Genomic DNA, 16,169 nt, shown 5'->3' on the forward strand with positions numbered 1-16,169 from the left:
ACTTCTAGGAGGTGTGACAGCTTAGGTGGGACAGGATGACTCGGGCTACCCAACCAGCAGTTAGTAAGGCCTCTGGAATCCATATATGTTCCAAGTCCCTAGAAAGAGGGCCAGTCAGAGTAAACCCCATTTCTCAGTGGCACAGACAGAAGGCCCTCCCCAAATGCATGTAGAGCACACTCTACGTCAGCAAGGCCTTACGTATGGACTTCCTGTGTGTGCACAGCAGCCAGACCTCAAAATCAGGGGGTAGGAAAGCCCTGGCCATGAGAAAAGGGGGTTCTACCTTCACTTTTCTGACCTTGAGGCTGCCGGGGCCCTCAGCAGGTCAGCCTCCTGGTGAAGGGAGGGTGGAACTGATCACCAAAGGAAGAAGGTCTCTATACATGATCTCCAGACCAGGGCGTGCTATTTCTCATCCCCTTCTTTTTGCACCCTCATCCCATAAGGAGAGGAGGAAGAATTTGGGACCCCAAACAAGTGAAAGATGACTTTCCTGAGAGTGCCATTGGTTGCTAAGAAACTAGTGAGATAAGAAATGGAAACCATCAAGGCACTCCTAAAAATAACCAGATGGACTGGGGTGACTCGTGACCTGTAGCAGCTACGTGGCCCACCTCTCATTTAGCACCAAGCAAGAGGGAGACCGTTCGCCCAGAACTTGCATTATTCTCACCACAGCGTCCTCTAAGCAGATGCTTCGTCAATGCCCCCCAGCCCATCTCATCCTGGCCTTCTCCCTCCCTGCCCGAGGTCCTGTCGCATTGACACTACACCAGGGCAGGGATGCCCAAGAGCCCAGCTGCTGCCTCTTTCTTTTTTCTCTTCACTGAAGAGCCAGCTGACCACACGGGAGAGCTCGCTTCTGGCAGCTCTGTAGTCAGAAGAGTGAGCCACTGGCGATGCAGGGGGAGGCAAAAGCCTCTTTGGTGACTCAGACATAATCAGATACAAGGACAAAAGAGTGAGCGCTCTCTCTGACAGCCAAGGCTGGATGCGCACCACAGGCACCAGCAGGAAGGGGTGGGGGAGAGATCAAGGGGCAGGGGGAGAGGGAAAACAAAATGCAACTCTTTCAGCAGAACTAGGGTGGGATGGTCAGTTTTTGTGACTGGGAATGGCCAGGATCTCACCCCCTCTTGGTTATTCCCTGTATAAAGGAAGGCAGTTTTCAACTTATAAAGATGGGGACTGTGTCTCTACCATGAGCAAAACGGTATTGTTCATTCTGTCTCAGTTGCCGAGTTAAGAACAACTCCTGGTTTCTTTGACTCTTCAAAAAGATCCAAAATCTGAGCCTCCATCCAGGTTTCCTGTCTTTAAGCTTGGAAGAAAGAGAAAGGGACTCTAAACTCAGAATCGCCATGGAGCGTTGTGCAGGCTGTTCACTGCACAAAGGTGGGGGTGAGCTAGGGCAGACAGTCAGCCTGTCACTCAACAAACCACACATTCTGGCGTGGGGCCACATCCTCTGGTAGGAAGGAACACCTTCCTTAATTCGCATGGACACCATATGGGTTGGCAGAGGCCCTGTCTAAAAGGATTGTAAATGGTAGAAAGATTTGGGAGTCAGTTGAATTTGGGGATCTACTTTTCTCTTGGCCACATAAGTCATCTTGGACTGATTACTCAGCCATTCTATATGTATACTTCACCTTCATGGGCACAGAATGAGGTTATAAAGCCTGTCCTCTTATATTCCAGTGCTGCTGTGATGAATAAATAAATAGACTTTCAGCTGGTTGTCTAGCTCAGGTGCTTGGCATACGGAGCTGATGCGACCCAGACAAACCATGAATGTTGTTTATCGTGAGTTAGCTTTGTGCCAAGAGAAACCCAGCTTAATGGCATACAGGTGCCCTCCCCGCCACACACACAGGTGCACAGCTGAGGCTGGATTAGATCAGGGCCTGAAGCATCTAGAGCTCATTGCCTGAGCATCAAGGGACTGGGACAGCAAGAAGCTCTTCAGGGTTACCATGACATCCCCACAGGACACTGGAAGAACTGCCAGATGGACAGGGCTCCAGTCTGTCTGTGGCAAGATGTTATTCGGTCCCTTGAAGTCTTTTTTGTTTTTCTTTTTTTGGTGAGCGTTAGAGCAGTGGACTGTACTTCTTCCTTGGGCCTAGGAAGATCTGGGTCCTCCACGCAGGGGAGTAGAGCATCGTGGCAACTTCTAGCCATGTCCCATTCTTGTTGTGACTGACAACACCAGGTTCTCGGGCTGTGGGTGTCCCAGTGCAGGATGGGGCTTGGTGCAAGGACCAGCCTGCAAGCTCCATCCACTGCAGAGGGGAAGGGGGCCCCCCTACACACACCCAGAGAATTGCCTGCTGCAGCCAGGGTCCTGCCTGAGCTCCCTGGGCCAGCACTCACCTCTCCACCCAGTTCTTGTAGCTGGGGATGTCCTTGGCATAGAGCAGCTTGTTGGAGGGGGAGTCCTTGCCCAGCCGGTGCTCCGATGTGGAGCACGAGTCCATGAAGGTCTGGGCCACCACGGAGAGGCAGGCGTCGGTGATGCTGTTCTTGTGGATGTCAAACACGAATTGGGGGTTCTTGATCATGTTGACCCAAAACCGCAGGGGCAGGCTGTGTAGAGGGAAGAGGCAGATGGTCAAGGGAGATGGGGTGGGAGAGCTGGACACTGACCCAGAGAGGTCCCTGGAGGCAGAGAAAAGGCTGGGAAGCAAGCCTTCTGATGGGCCTTTCTCCATGCCATCAGTTCACCTTCTGGGGAGCTGGAGATCAGCAGTGTTGAACAGTCCATTCAGAGATACAGTGTTGATGGGCACTGGAGGTCTCGATGCCCAGCCCAGACTGTAGGACTCACCAGTGGCCCTGAGAGCACAAGGCTTTGGGGTTCGAAGCAGTCATGACAGGTGTTAGAAAGTGGAATGTCTAACTCTCTCTTCCACTGTCTGCCCCCACGTTAGATACAAAACATATCTGGTTGGCAAATCTTAACTAGCCTGGAACCTAGGCTATTTATTATTCTCTGTCCTCACAGTAACATGTGGAAGAAGCACATGTTCTTCTTCCCTGAAGAAGGAACACTCTTCCTCTCCGCCTGGCCTAATCAATTTGTTTTTACATGGTGAGGGCCCTGGCACTAGTACAGTTCAAGCAAAACTTACTGATTCTCATCTCCAAGCTGGCAAGCTGAACAAACCCCACTTCTGGCTCTCACCTGCCCCATTATGTCCTCTCCTTCCTCTCCCTTTCTTATAGTCAGCACCTACTCTATACCAAGAGCCATGCTAGCAGCTGTGGGTACAGTGTGAATAAGACCTATCCCTGGTCCTTGAGAAGCCTGCATTCTGGTGGGCTCATGGGGAGGTCAGGCACACAATCAAGAATTTTAGGTGCTGGACCCAGAGGATGGAGGGGGTCCAGTTTAAGACCTAGGTTGGTGTGATCAAAGCTACCCAGAGGGACGTGTCCGGAAGTCTGGAAAGTCTTCACAGAGGGGACCACGCTAAATGGTCTCTGTTTTAAAGATACAGAGGTGTTCTTTAGCTGAATGAAGCCTGGAGGAAGAGGGCGAGGAAAAGGAGGAGGAAGGAACCTCCAAAGGGGAATCAGTTCAACAAACAGGACGTGAAACATGCAGTGCAGTCTGGGAACCATAAACCCTCTAGCTATATGCTAGAAAGGATCCTGGAGCATTGGGTAAAGCCTGCCCACGTGCCCCTCTGTGACTACATTCCGCTGCCTCTCTGATCCTGCAACTGCCATCCAGCCTATGGAGACGTAGATCAGGAAGTGGGATGGCACCCAGCAAGGGATCACTTATTTCCCTCCCTCTGCCCCCACCTCCTCACCTCCTGCCATGTGCCCTGATGTTTTATTGTTATTTTGGTTGCTGTTCTCACGGTTGGTAATAGTTGGTAACAGTCATAATGTTCCTATGTGTTTGGCTTGCTTCTTAGAACTAAAAGTCTTTTGAATTACATTATTTCAACCCAGCAAGAACAAGATGTCTATATTCGTTGTATCTTCCAGCAGCCAGCATATACATAAAACAAATGCTAAAATACAGTAAAACCTCATGTTCAAGACTGCCAATCAGTCAACAAGTATTTATTAAGTTCCTACGAAGTGTGCTCTGGAGCCAGCACTGAGGTCTAACAATGTTAAGTGGCCCTCATTTCATCCTGGGAAATCCAAAGAGCAAATAAAGGGATGGTAAAAGTTCTGACACTCGGGGGAAAGTCAGGGTCACTGCAGCTGCCCAGGGGAGACCCTGAGAGCTTGGCTTAGAGCCCTGGATGCAGGGCTGCCCAAATGATGAAACCTCCAGTCACATCTTCCTGCTTCCCGAAGTTCAACATGGAGAGGGACCCTGGAGCCCACACTTGCCACATGGATGTTTCTTTCCAACACTCTCCTTCCTTCAGCCAGTTGTGCTGACAGGCAAATCAAACAGGGAAACCACAGCAGCTCCTGCCTAATGAAATATTAGCATATTATTAACATTAGTGGTGGCACTAATCTCTGGTTGATTGCAGCCACTCAGGCTAAATGAGCAGGAGGTTTATTTAAAAGAGAAAAGGCAGGGGGATGAGGAGGAAGGGGGCAGGGGAGAGGGTGAGCTACAACTTTGGCCAGGAATAAGGAAACAATCTCTTTCCAATCAGGAACAATGGACCCTGAGTCAGTATGTAGACCTCATAATTCCTGGACTGACTGAGTCTTGCGCAGGTGGCCATGGTCAGGGTTGGGGAAGTGTGTTCTCTGGTGAGAGGACCTGAGAGTTGGTACTCCTGCCTGACTGCCCTTCACTGGGACCGGAGCTCTTTCTGAGAACAGCTGGCACTTGGAAGAGCTGGAGGGAAGGAAGACTCTGCCCTCTCCCCCAAGGACTTTATTGGATCTTGGAGGTGGATTTAGCCCAGTGGGAGGTGTATGCTCATTTAGATACCATTTCAGGGGATGCACTTGTAAAGGTTACAAGGGCATGGTCTGGAAATAGCAGCTCTCCCAGGATAAGGTCTGGACAGGGCATTTCTTGTATTCTGAAGGCTGCAGGCATTCAACTCAGGTGGTAGGAAGGAAGACTCAGTGGCAGAGAGAAGCAGATTAGGTGGGTCAGGGACATGCCCTTGGAACAGCTCTGCAGAGTCATTCTGTAAAGGTGTGCAGAGTCAAATGCAATCCTTCTTTTTTTTTTTTCTGGCCATGCCATGTGGAATGTAGGATCTTAGTCCCCAGACTGAGGATCAAACCCATGCCCCCTGCATTGGGAGTGCAGAGTCTTAACCACTGGACCACCAGGGAAGCCCTCAAATGCAGTCTTACCTACGGGCAGTCACCGGGAAAGGCCAGACCTGCAAGCCTTTCAGAAGAGGGAGCAGCCTTCACCCAGTGCTGGACTAGATGGGATCCAGAGTCTAACTGTCTTATTTCCGAAAGGTCACAAGAACTCCACAATGTACCCCGAATTACCGTGGGAGCAACCCTACTCTTCCGTTTTACATCCAAAACTGTTCCTGCCTGACTTTCCAAATTTAGTGGAGATGCACTATTCTTCAGGGGAGAGAGGAAGCCAGAGCATCCTACCCTGAATAACATTCCAATGCCCCAGGCTGGGACCCTGGGCTGTCAGGGTGGCTGGCTGAGCCCTAGTACCATGTCAATCCTGGCAGTTGGCAGGTGCTACTCTGAAAGAATGGGCTGGGGAAGAACACCCCAGGACAGGGACTGTGTAAAAGCTACTGGGAGGCGATTCTGGAACTAAAGGGACTAAATATAAGACGGCTTTACCCTAGGTGGAACTCTCAAGTAGAGACCATCTTGGCTCTGCATCTCCATCAATATTTATTGAGTCCCAGCTCTGTGCAAGATTCCGCCACGAGAGCTGCATACTGATGTCTGACCTTGCAGTCTCAGTGAAACAACCGACACACGAACGAAGGGAAAGGCGGATAAAGGCTAAAGAAGAGAGGGGACCGTGATGAGACACCTACAGTGTCATTTAAGAGTTAGAGGCTCCCCTCGTCTCAAAGACACCCTAGTTATGGGACAGTCCCTTCCCCAAAGGGAATTCTGAAAAGGGAAAACCATGTCTTGAATGAACTGGAAAGACTCCCATGTTCATCTAGGTGACTCCTAGCTGTGCTCCAAACTCCATTTAAGAGTCTCTGTGAGCTCCTGCCTGTCTACAGCCCGGCTGCACACACGCACTCCACATCCTCACATGTGCCCCTCTATTCAAACAGCTGCCGTCCTGTCAGCCCACGGAGGGCAGAAGGCACGACCCGAGTGTTTGCAAACTCAGGGTCCAGCATGTCAGGCACAGGGGAGGGACCAGGATGTGAGAGCGACCTGGCTGTGACATCTGGCATGCTCATGTTTGCTCATTTAGTTGGTTTAATGTTTGTTGACTGAAAGAACCGATGACAAACATGGACGACTCCACTGAGGGAAGGGAGAGAGGAAGTGAACGCCCAAAAGGACCGGAAGCAGGTGGAGCCCCACAGAGCGCCTGCGCAGAGCTGCCGCAGCGGGGAAGGCGGGCTGGCCCCTTCTGCTTGTCTCCAAGGCCGGCCATCAACTCGGGGGTGGCCTCTCCCCGTGCGGCTTCCGCTTGCCCTTCACTCACCAATTGCTCTTCCAGGTGTGGCGGACGTGCGGGTCGTGGATGCCGTGCTTGTCTGCCTGCTCGTCCAGAAAGTCGAACATGTACTTGATGGCCAGGGGCAGGGCCGAACCGCGGTGCGCCGTGCTGAAGATGGTCTCGAACAGGTCGTCCACGAACTTCTGCAGCGTGCCCTGCGGAGGGGACCAAGTTCACAGTTCGCCCGCCCTGAGAGCTCTGAGGACGGGGCTGTACGATCGCCCGGCCTCCCAGATGGCGGAGGGGAGGGGAGGCCAGCACACAGCCAGGCCTGCTTGGGTAAAATCGCATAAGTGCGTGCAAAGAATCTGCACCCTCCTCCTGCCCGCTCTCATCTGTCTCGGAGCAGCTTTCCATTTCCCCGGCACGTGGAAAATAGATATAACACTGATGACTGGACCTAAGGAAGCCTCCCTCTGCCAACACCGCGGTTTGGTTTTAACACCCTTCGGTGGTGTTATTTTAGCACTTTTCACAAATGCTAATGAACAACTCACTCGGTCAGAGCAGAGAAGCACAATCTGCTGGTTCTGTTCGGGCATTACTCACGTCAGCTAATGAACAGTTTACTCATTTGGATCCACAAAGAGCAGAGCTGGGGCCAGTCTCGGGCCTTGTGGGACTAACTGTAGGCACACAGGGTCCCCAGAACCAGGATTAGAAAGGGGGCCTGCAAAGTCACTGATGGGGCCGCAGTTTCCACCACTAGAGACTGTATATGACACCCCAGAGATATATAGCCAGTCTTCCAGAAGGCATGGCAGAGGACCAGGAATGCACATGGCTAGTGTCTCTCTATTTGAACAAGGGCAAGAGAAGGGATTGGAGAAGGCAATGGCACCCCACTCCAGTACTCTTGCCTGGAAAATCCCATGGGCGGAAGAGCCTGGTAGGCTGCAGTCCATGGGGTCGCTAAGAGTCAGACATGACTGAGCAACTTCACTTCACTTTTCACTTTCATGCACTGGAGAAGGAAATGGCAACCCACTCCAGTGTTCTTGCCTGGAGAATCCCAGGGATGGGGGAGCCTGGTGGGGTGCTGTCTCTGGGGTCACACAGAGTCGGACATAACTGAAGTGACTCAGCCGTAGCCGTAAGAGAAGGGATGGAATCGAGACTTCAGACTGCGTGCCAGCCTGGATGTATGGGAGGGTCTGGCTGCAGGACTGGGTTGAGAAGAATGCTGAGGTTCTGTGCTGGGAAGGAGATTAGGCTGATGAGCAGGGCCTGCATGGATGGATGACTGAGGTGGGGGTCGGGGTGGCACCAGCACAGATGCTAGGTATTTGCCAGCTCTGACATTTCTGTGGGGTGATGACACCCCACCCCATAACCCACTCACACCCCACACCCTGGCTGACGTCCTGTACCTTAGTGGCCAGCAGTCGTGTCAGATAGATTTCAGACACCATCTTGCTCCCCCGGTCCCCCTCCTTCTGGTCCCCGTGCTCATGGTTCTTCACCAGGTGCCACATCTTGACTCCGCTCTCCAGGTCAGGGGTGATCATTGGTGTGCGCGAACGGAGGCTGTCGGGGCTGCCCGTGTACCGGATCATGTTTTCTGCCAATGCAAGGACCCCAGGCGGGTAAGGCCACCCAGCCTTCCAGCCTATTGTTTATGATACACCTCGGCTCCAGCTGAGGCCAACTCTGATCCTTCTTGCCTTTGGAGGCGCTTCTGTCCATTCCTGAAACTGGAACATCTTTTCCACCGCCTCCAGGAAATTCTCTGTGTCTTGTCCACCCAATCGGATTCCTTTCCCTCTTGTACTTGCATCTCTCCAGCCCTTATGATTCAATTTGTAAAAAATACAAGCTTGTCTCTTTTTGTACTTTCCTTGTAAGAGCTCTCAAGTCTCAGGATGTGTTCTGTGTCGCCAATTAAGTACCAATGAAAGAGCTCGGGGTGGTGGTGGGGGGGGGAGGGGGCCTTCCCCTGTGGCATCAGTGGTAAAGAACCCACTTGCCAATGCTGGAGACACAAGTTCTATCCCTGGATGGATCGAGAAGATTCCCTGGAGGAGGGCATGGCAACACACTCCAGTATCCTTGCCTGGAGAATCCCATGGACAGAGGAGCCTGGCGGGCTCCAGTCCATAGGGTCGTACAGTCAGACTGAAGCGACTTAGCACGCGCTCCTGAAAGAGCTGGGACCCTGTTTCCCTTAACCGGTGACTGACCAGCTGAGTGATCGCCCTGCCACTTGTGTACCTTCGCCTGCCTCTCTCGCCTGGACCATTTGTCTGCTGCAACAGGTGTGGTGAGATGAGTGCCGAGCGGGAAAAGAAGAGGCAGGTCCCACTGTGTGCAGGCACCATTGTGTGTTGTCTTCTATTTCCCAGAACTGTCTCATAAAGCTGGTGGCTTTTTCAGCCAGTTTTGCTGGTAAGAAGGCACCGGGGCGTCCAGCCCACCTCTGGCACCCTTCTCCCCACCCTGAGGAGCAGAGACCTGGGTCTGTACCTTCCCTCAACTGCTTCATAGTGTGTGACCTTTACCCGTCATTTAGCCTCTGTGCATCAGAGTTATCATTTGCTAATCTGCATAACAGGGGGAAATAATAATTATTTAATTCACTGATTATTATGAACCTGACGTTTGATAATGAGTTATCACAAACGTGGAAGCATCTTAGAGACTGTAGGACGCTCAGGAAGGTTAGACTTTCTTCTTGTTTCCAGGGACGAAGCTCCTGCATCAGAGTCCCTGCTCAGAACCAGGAACCTTCTTTTGCGTACAGTGTGCCTTTCTGGGGGCCAAGCTGCCTGACTCCCCGCATCCCTCCCCACTCCCTATCCCTGGCACCCACTATCTTCCAGCAGTGCTGCCATGGTGACCACAGCTGCTCAGGGGGCATCCTTTCTTCCCCAGAAAGATTTGATGAACTCACCGTATTTACTGGCTGAGGTCCTGGAGACAGTGGAGTTGTTCACTGCATTGTAGGCTGTCACTTGCTTGGACACTAAGGCCACCACAGAACCATCTGGCACCTACCGGGGAAAGGCAGGTAAGGGCCTGGTCACAGAAACTGCCACCCAGTCAGGACGAACGTGGTCCTTGGGGACAATCAGGGCCTCACTGAGAACCAGGGGATGGAGGAGGCTGTCAGTTTTCCTTTGATGAAACAGGACAGATCTGAGTATAGAACTGTAGTCCATGGTGGGGCTCACTCTTGGAGTGACTCAGGCAAGAGCCTCTCACCAGCACCCTCTGTCCTTATGCTTCCCTGGGACAGCACCCAACCTTAAACTCCAGGGCTCACCTAAGAAAGGCTTTTGCTCAGGGTCTTTGCCCATGCCCTGCAGGAAGCGCACACCCAGCATGCTATCTCCAGGAAGGTCAGGGTGTCGTGGGGTCCCATGTTTTCCCTGGGTCACTAAGGGCACACAAAGTGCTGGTGAAGAAGGGTTTAGGGCTTGGTAAGAGCCTCAGGATGACCCTGTTATTCACCGACAGAGACCCCCAGGGACCTGGCTGCCTAGCTTGCTAGCCCCTCCCCATCCATGGTCCCCTTACCTGGTAATGTGCCAGGGTGTTGAGTCTCTTCCAGTCATTCTCAATCTTAGTGGTGATGTCTTCATCCTGCAGGATCATCCTCGCCCCGCTTCCTTGTCGCCACTCTGTAGGGGGAACAGTTCCATCTCAGACAGGCCCTTGGGCCCCTCCCATGGGACCCTGAGGACCCCTGTGCAGGCAAGTGCACGGCACCACCTCAGGGTGCCTCCAAAGACAGACAGGTGCTCGCAGATGCTCCCAGAGGAGGGGTGCAGAAGCACAGGGGGACCCTGATTCCCAGGTCTGGTTCTCATCCCAACAAACTATATGACAGACATAGGAATAACGTCACCTCCACTGCCCACGTGTTCCTGGTGGCTGGCCACATAGGCAAGAAGTCAATGCTTATTAAATGAATGAAGAAGGCAGGGGGCTTCCCTGGAGGCTCAGTGGTAAAGAATCGTCCCACCAAAGCAGAAGACACGGGTTTGACTCCTGATGTGGGAAGATCTCACTCTGCCGTGGAACAGCTAAGTCCAGTACACCACAGCTACTGAGCCTGTGCCCTAGAGTCCAGAAACTGCAAATACCGAGCCCACATGCCACACCTACTGAAGCCTGGGCATCCTAGGTGCTCTGCAACAGGAGAAGTGACTGCAAGGAGAAACCTCTGCACCGCAACTAGAGAAAACCCACATGACAATGAAGACCCAGCACAGCCAAAAATAAGTATTAAAAAGGCACGTGAGGACACTTAAGGACATACTAAGCAAATGCAAGGTGGCATCACCAGTGTCACGTACTCTTTGCTTGACTGTGAGGTCTTGGAGCTAACGAGACCAAGACGGCAAATTCCACCACCAGGCACCCTCTTCCTATTCCAGGGGTGTGACTTGGACCCAAAAGCCAGCAGGTGGGCCAGTCTTGGCAGAGAGATTGAGTAAATGTACATGGAGAGGCCAGCAAAACCTATCCTCACACCCAAGAACAGCCACAAAGTCGATGTGGAGAACAGCATCTTGGTGATCTATCCGACACCTAATTTTCTTTGATGCCATAGGTGTACGGTTACCTCCCACCTTATCCTCATGGGTCCCAGACACCTACACACATGGGTTCCCTGATGGATCCCACATGGGGGAACAGGAGACTGTTTCTCACCTGCCAAACCCTCACTGCCACATGTGGTACAAATCACGTGGGGATGGGGACACGCACATTCCTGTCCTGAAAAGTTCGCACATGGAGACCCAGGTGCAAGCCAGACACAGACCAGCTCTTGTGCACGAACGCATCCACATCCACACACGCACACACGCTCACATGCACACACCAGAAAGGAAAACGGCCTTCTCAATTCAAGTACAACATGTGTGTCTGCCAAAAAGCCAGGAATCTGGTTTCCAAGCAGCCATGACCCCACTCAGCGCCTCACAGATGCTGAGATTCTGAAACGGGTGAGAGCACCGGGTTTTTGCGGCGTGCGGGTGGGGGCTGGCGTGAGTTACCCTCTGTCCTGGTCTAACCCCGCCTTGGATTTTTTACTGTGGCTCCACAGACACACATTTCCGCTCCCCTCCCTGTTCTCTCCTGTCCAGCTGAGGGAACATGACTGATTCCTTCCTGCCTTGTGCACTTGGCATGGCCAGTGCTGCAGATGAGAATCCGGCCCAGGAAGGGAGCTGCCTGCCTTCAGCAGGAACAGAGATGTTCCTAACAGCCACGTCCGTGCCTCTAGCTCCCGAGCTTGTCTGCTGCCTGGTTTAGAGCTTCTTGTAGCAACAGGCTGTCCCAGGAATGAAAACATGAGGGTGCCATGTGGGTTCACTGGAGCAGAGGAGCCTCCAGAGGTCTCTGGGGACCAGCTGTCACTTAGTGCTGTTGACGGCACGGCTGGACTCGATCACGGTGGTGAGGGTCTGGGGGCAGGTGGGGTGGTATGTAAAAGGGCAGATGCCCCACCAGGGCACCTGGTCATCAGCATTTTGTTTGTTTGTTGTCATGTTGTCTGTTGTGGGTTTTTTGTTTTGGATTTTATGCAGGTAGGTATGGGTGCATGTTTTTTGAGTGGTTGCAGTGGCATGCTGCAGTCCATGGGGTCGCAAAGAGTCAGACAGGACTGAGCAACTGAACTGAACTGAAGACTAGCCTGGGCCAAGGATAAGGCAGGGACACACGTTGTCCCAGTTGCACAAAGATAAATGGCCCTGAATGATAAAGCCTCGTGGGTCTCCCCTCTTGCCTTGTGAATGGTGCCAGGCCATTAAGTCAGAGGAGAACACATGGATGGGGGCCTGGAAGGCAGGCAGTGCTCTGCATGCCTCACATGGGAGCCGGAGGAGGAACAGGGGCCCAGCTCTGGACACTAAGTCTCCTGGCCAGGCCCGAGGGTAGAGGACTACGCTTCACTGAAGAGGCCGTGGGGCTGGCCAGGATTAAGTGGGGTAAGGTACCCACAGAGGGCCAGCTTGCTGGTGTGCACTGGCTCCCTTGCCAATGGCTCTGTAGCACCTCTCAGGGGGATGTAAACAAACCAAACCACCTGGGGGACCGAGCAATGACAGCTGGTGACTTAATGCTGGAGCTGGACGCAGAATTCCTCGCTATACAACTGCCCTGAAGTTGTGCAGTGCGCAGCCTGTGCGGCCCTATGCAGCAGCCCTGGCTCTGAATCGTGTCCAGCAATTATGTAAGCAAATGAAAGTCAGTCTGCCTCTCTGCCCTCGACTGAAAAAATGTAGGGCAGAGTGCGGCCATCCTCCCCCCACTCAGGGCAGCCAAGGGATGATGGCTTGTCCTTGGGAGTACAAAACTGATGCCACCAGATGCCCAGCAGCAGGGCTAGCCCAGCACGTGGCACACAGTAAGTACCTGATGAGTATTTATTACATGAATAATACATAAGTGAAAAGAGTGAAATAGATGAATAGATGAAAGAGGAGAAGGAGTAAGTGACTGAGTAACGGTGGCTTATTTTCCAAGCAGTGAAAGGATTTTCTACCCGTGGGTTGCTGCTCCATGGTGGGCAGACAGCAAGCTACAGGTCAGCTGTGAGCTGAGCTGTTAGAACCTGGGACAAAGGTAGAGCTGACCTCCAGAAGCTCAGCTGGGCACATTCACCGCCAAAGTGAAAGTTCCCTGGAATGATTATCACTCGTTCTTCCAGTTTTACAACTGGGAAATTAAAGAAGCAGGTTGGGAAGGCAGACCTGGAGGTCACTGCAACTTGGAGCTCGGTGGTGTGGTGCTCACCACGTGTGTGAGCCACTCAAGTGTTGGGGTGTGGACAGTGATGGCTGGACTGGAGCTTGGGCTGTGGCCACACTGGGATGCTGGTGGGTAGCTGCCTCCCCTCAACTCCAGACTCTGAGCTCCAGGAATCCCAGTGGGACACGGCACTTCCACCTCCACAAAATCAAGTCCATGCGGATGGGGTTACATGCCTTCCACACTGGCTGAGGCTTGTGGTCAGTGATATGCAGTGGGCAGCAGGATGGTCAAGGGCAGCAGGAAGCCTGCCCATCACTGTTATCAGTGCTTAGTCACACGTTTAGGGGCTGTCAGAAGAGGTGTCCTGTCCATTGGTCCTGCCAGCCCCGGCCCCTGCCTCTGGGGTGCCAGCGGGCAGCAGGGAGGCAATGACTATTGTCTTTTTTGGCAACTATCTCAAAAAGTTAAGAATGTTCCTCCAAAGGCCAATATGATGATAGAAAGCTGGAGAACACTTAGTCCTGCTTTCAGATCTCTCGAGTGAAGTGAAGTGTCAGTCACTCAGTCGTGTCCGACCTCTTTGTGACCCCATGGACTGTAGCCCACCAGGCTTCTCTGTCCGTGGAATTCTCCAGGCAAGAATACTGGAGTGGGTAGCCAGTCCCTTCTCCAGGAGATCCCGACCAAGGACCTAGGTCTCCTGCATTGCAGGCAGACTCTTTACCGTTTGATCCACGAGGGAAGCTCTCTTAGATCTCTCAAGCCTGTTATTCTCCTCCTACAGGAAAGATGCTATGTGCTTTTTCCCCTGAAATATCAGAAAGGTGAAAAAGTGAAAACCTCTGTTCCATCTCCAAACCAATCCTGAAGAATGAACGCAAGAAATATGGGAGCCTGGTGTTGGCAGCTTCATCCCTGGGACATGCAGGAAAGAAGAGAGGCCGTGGGTGGCCTGCCCAGCTGAGCCGGAATGAAGAAGTATGGATGCAACATGAGGGCAGGGCGTCCCTGGCACCAAGTGACATAAGTGGGCTAAACCCATCCCTCAATCTCACTCTTCTCTGCCCAGGGTCCTCAAACTCACCTGTGGCCTGAACACATGTCATTTCCATGTCACTCTTTTCCTTCCTTTTCTGAAACCCCATATCCAAGCCAGCTAGGGCCTCTCTTTCCCCAGACTCACCATGGGGTATCTCAGGAAAATCAAACAGGGTAGGCTCCGCTTTCTGGAATGCTCCTGTGCTCCTTCAAGACCTGCTCTTGACAGAGGTAGGGGCCATGGAGCTCACATTGGGACCAGGAACAGCCAAGGTCAAAGATCAAAGCTGCTGGCTTCCCTCTGTCCCAGGAAGAGTCCAGCCCACAAACTGCATGGCTGGCTTCGTGAACCCTCATCCCTACCCAGTGGTAGAGAGCCCCAAGGGTGGGGTGGGCCAGTTGAGGGCAAGGCAGACCTGCAGTCTTCAGGTCTGGTGTCCTTGGCAGTGTGGGCGGCTGGTCAGGTCACGAGGCCCCCGAGCAAGGGCATATCTAATTTTGTGCTCTGGGTACTTCTGCATATTCAACATAGGCTTAGTCCTAATAACAGTAATGGAAATCAACAGTATCCAGGTCTCCTCATCCCAGGTTCAGCATTCTTTCCACCAAATAGGCTCCTTCTGTCTTGCCTATGAAAACAGCACTAAAAATATCTCTCTTTTGTGTCCACACCTTACTGTGTACCAGGTGACCCTGTTAGAACAGCCGGGGGGCAAAGTGACAGCTGGGCCAAGGGCCAGTGTCCTCTGGATGAATGCCCAGCTGCCTGGACAGCTTTGCCTGCCCACGGGGCCCAGTGAGACTGGAAAATGCCTCAAGGCACCAAATGATGTGAGCTCGGTGATGGTCCCAGTGAATCCCGAGACAGGGACTCATCACCCTGCCCACGCTGGACCAGGTCATCTCCCTGCTCCCCCCAGACTAGGACACAGGAGGCATCTCCTACGGCCACCATGGTGAGAATCCACATCCGGAAAGTCTTAGAGCTCTAACCTCACTCACTCAAAACTGAGTGCCCACGGTGTGCTAGGCACTGTGCTGGCAGGACATTACACGGGTGAAAAAGAAAACTTCCTAACACGAAAGCCCTGGCCCCTGAAGGCCTCTGTGTGTGTGGAAGGTTATGCAGGAAAACAAAGGCGCACAGACCCAGAAAAGGGGGAGGGTAGAGGAGTATTTGGGGGTCGGGGAGGTGTTCTGGCCCACAGGGGCCACTTGTGTGACACTTCTAGGGATTCATGAGGGTGAGTCCTTGTGGGAAGGAAGGAAGTTTGGAACTGAGTTAAGAAAGGTCTGGAATACCATTACTTTACTAATATCTTAGTCTAGTGTCTAAGGCATCTAGGGTTGAGCTGGAAAACCAGACACAGGGGTGGATGAAAAGGAGTGGGGGAGCCCTGCCCAAGAAGGGGAGGACCTGGCCAAAGGCGGGGGTGGGGTGGGGTGGGATGCTCAGGAGATAGGATGGTACCTGGAGGTTCTTGGAGAAGAAGGGGTGGGAGCAGCAGTGGGGTGCCCCCACATTTCTGAGAGGTGTCTGGAGGAATAGTAGGGAGCTGAGGTGTAGAGGAAGGAGGGGTTTATCTGCAGGCCAACCCTGGAGGAAACACTGGCACCCAGTACATCACTGGTCTGGCTCCTGGAAGGTCCCCTACCCACCAGCAGGTATCACTTGGAGAGGGAAACCCCCCTCGGAAGCACGATCCACTCACTAGCTCAGGGCATCATAGTGTGCATGCAGACGGGTGCACATGCATGTGCATGCACACACATGCATAGTCACACACATGCACACACGCATGCATAT

The 16,169-nt window shown here is 52.8% G+C and overlaps 1 protein-coding gene across 1 annotated transcript in view; it reads right to left on the reverse strand.

Annotated features, from left to right (window-relative positions):
• PLXNA4 (plexin A4) overlaps window positions 1–16,169 on the reverse strand; it is a 480,825-nt gene that overhangs the window by 12,153 nt on the left and 452,503 nt on the right. Inside the window, exons 26-30 of the mRNA XM_070369025.1 lie at window positions 10,136–10,239; window positions 9,510–9,609; window positions 7,990–8,180; window positions 6,605–6,774; window positions 2,380–2,592 (exon numbers count right to left, since the gene is read on the reverse strand). Coding sequence (XP_070225126.1) covers window positions 2,380–2,592; window positions 6,605–6,774; window positions 7,990–8,180; window positions 9,510–9,609; window positions 10,136–10,239 — 778 coding nt within the window. The remainder of the gene's footprint in view (window positions 1–2,379; window positions 2,593–6,604; window positions 6,775–7,989; window positions 8,181–9,509; window positions 9,610–10,135; window positions 10,240–16,169) is intronic.

Source organism: Bos mutus, chromosome 4 (genome assembly GCF_027580195.1).
Source record: "Bos mutus isolate GX-2022 chromosome 4, NWIPB_WYAK_1.1, whole genome shotgun sequence".
In the NCBI taxonomy this organism is placed as follows: domain Eukaryota; kingdom Metazoa; phylum Chordata; class Mammalia; order Artiodactyla; family Bovidae; genus Bos; species Bos mutus.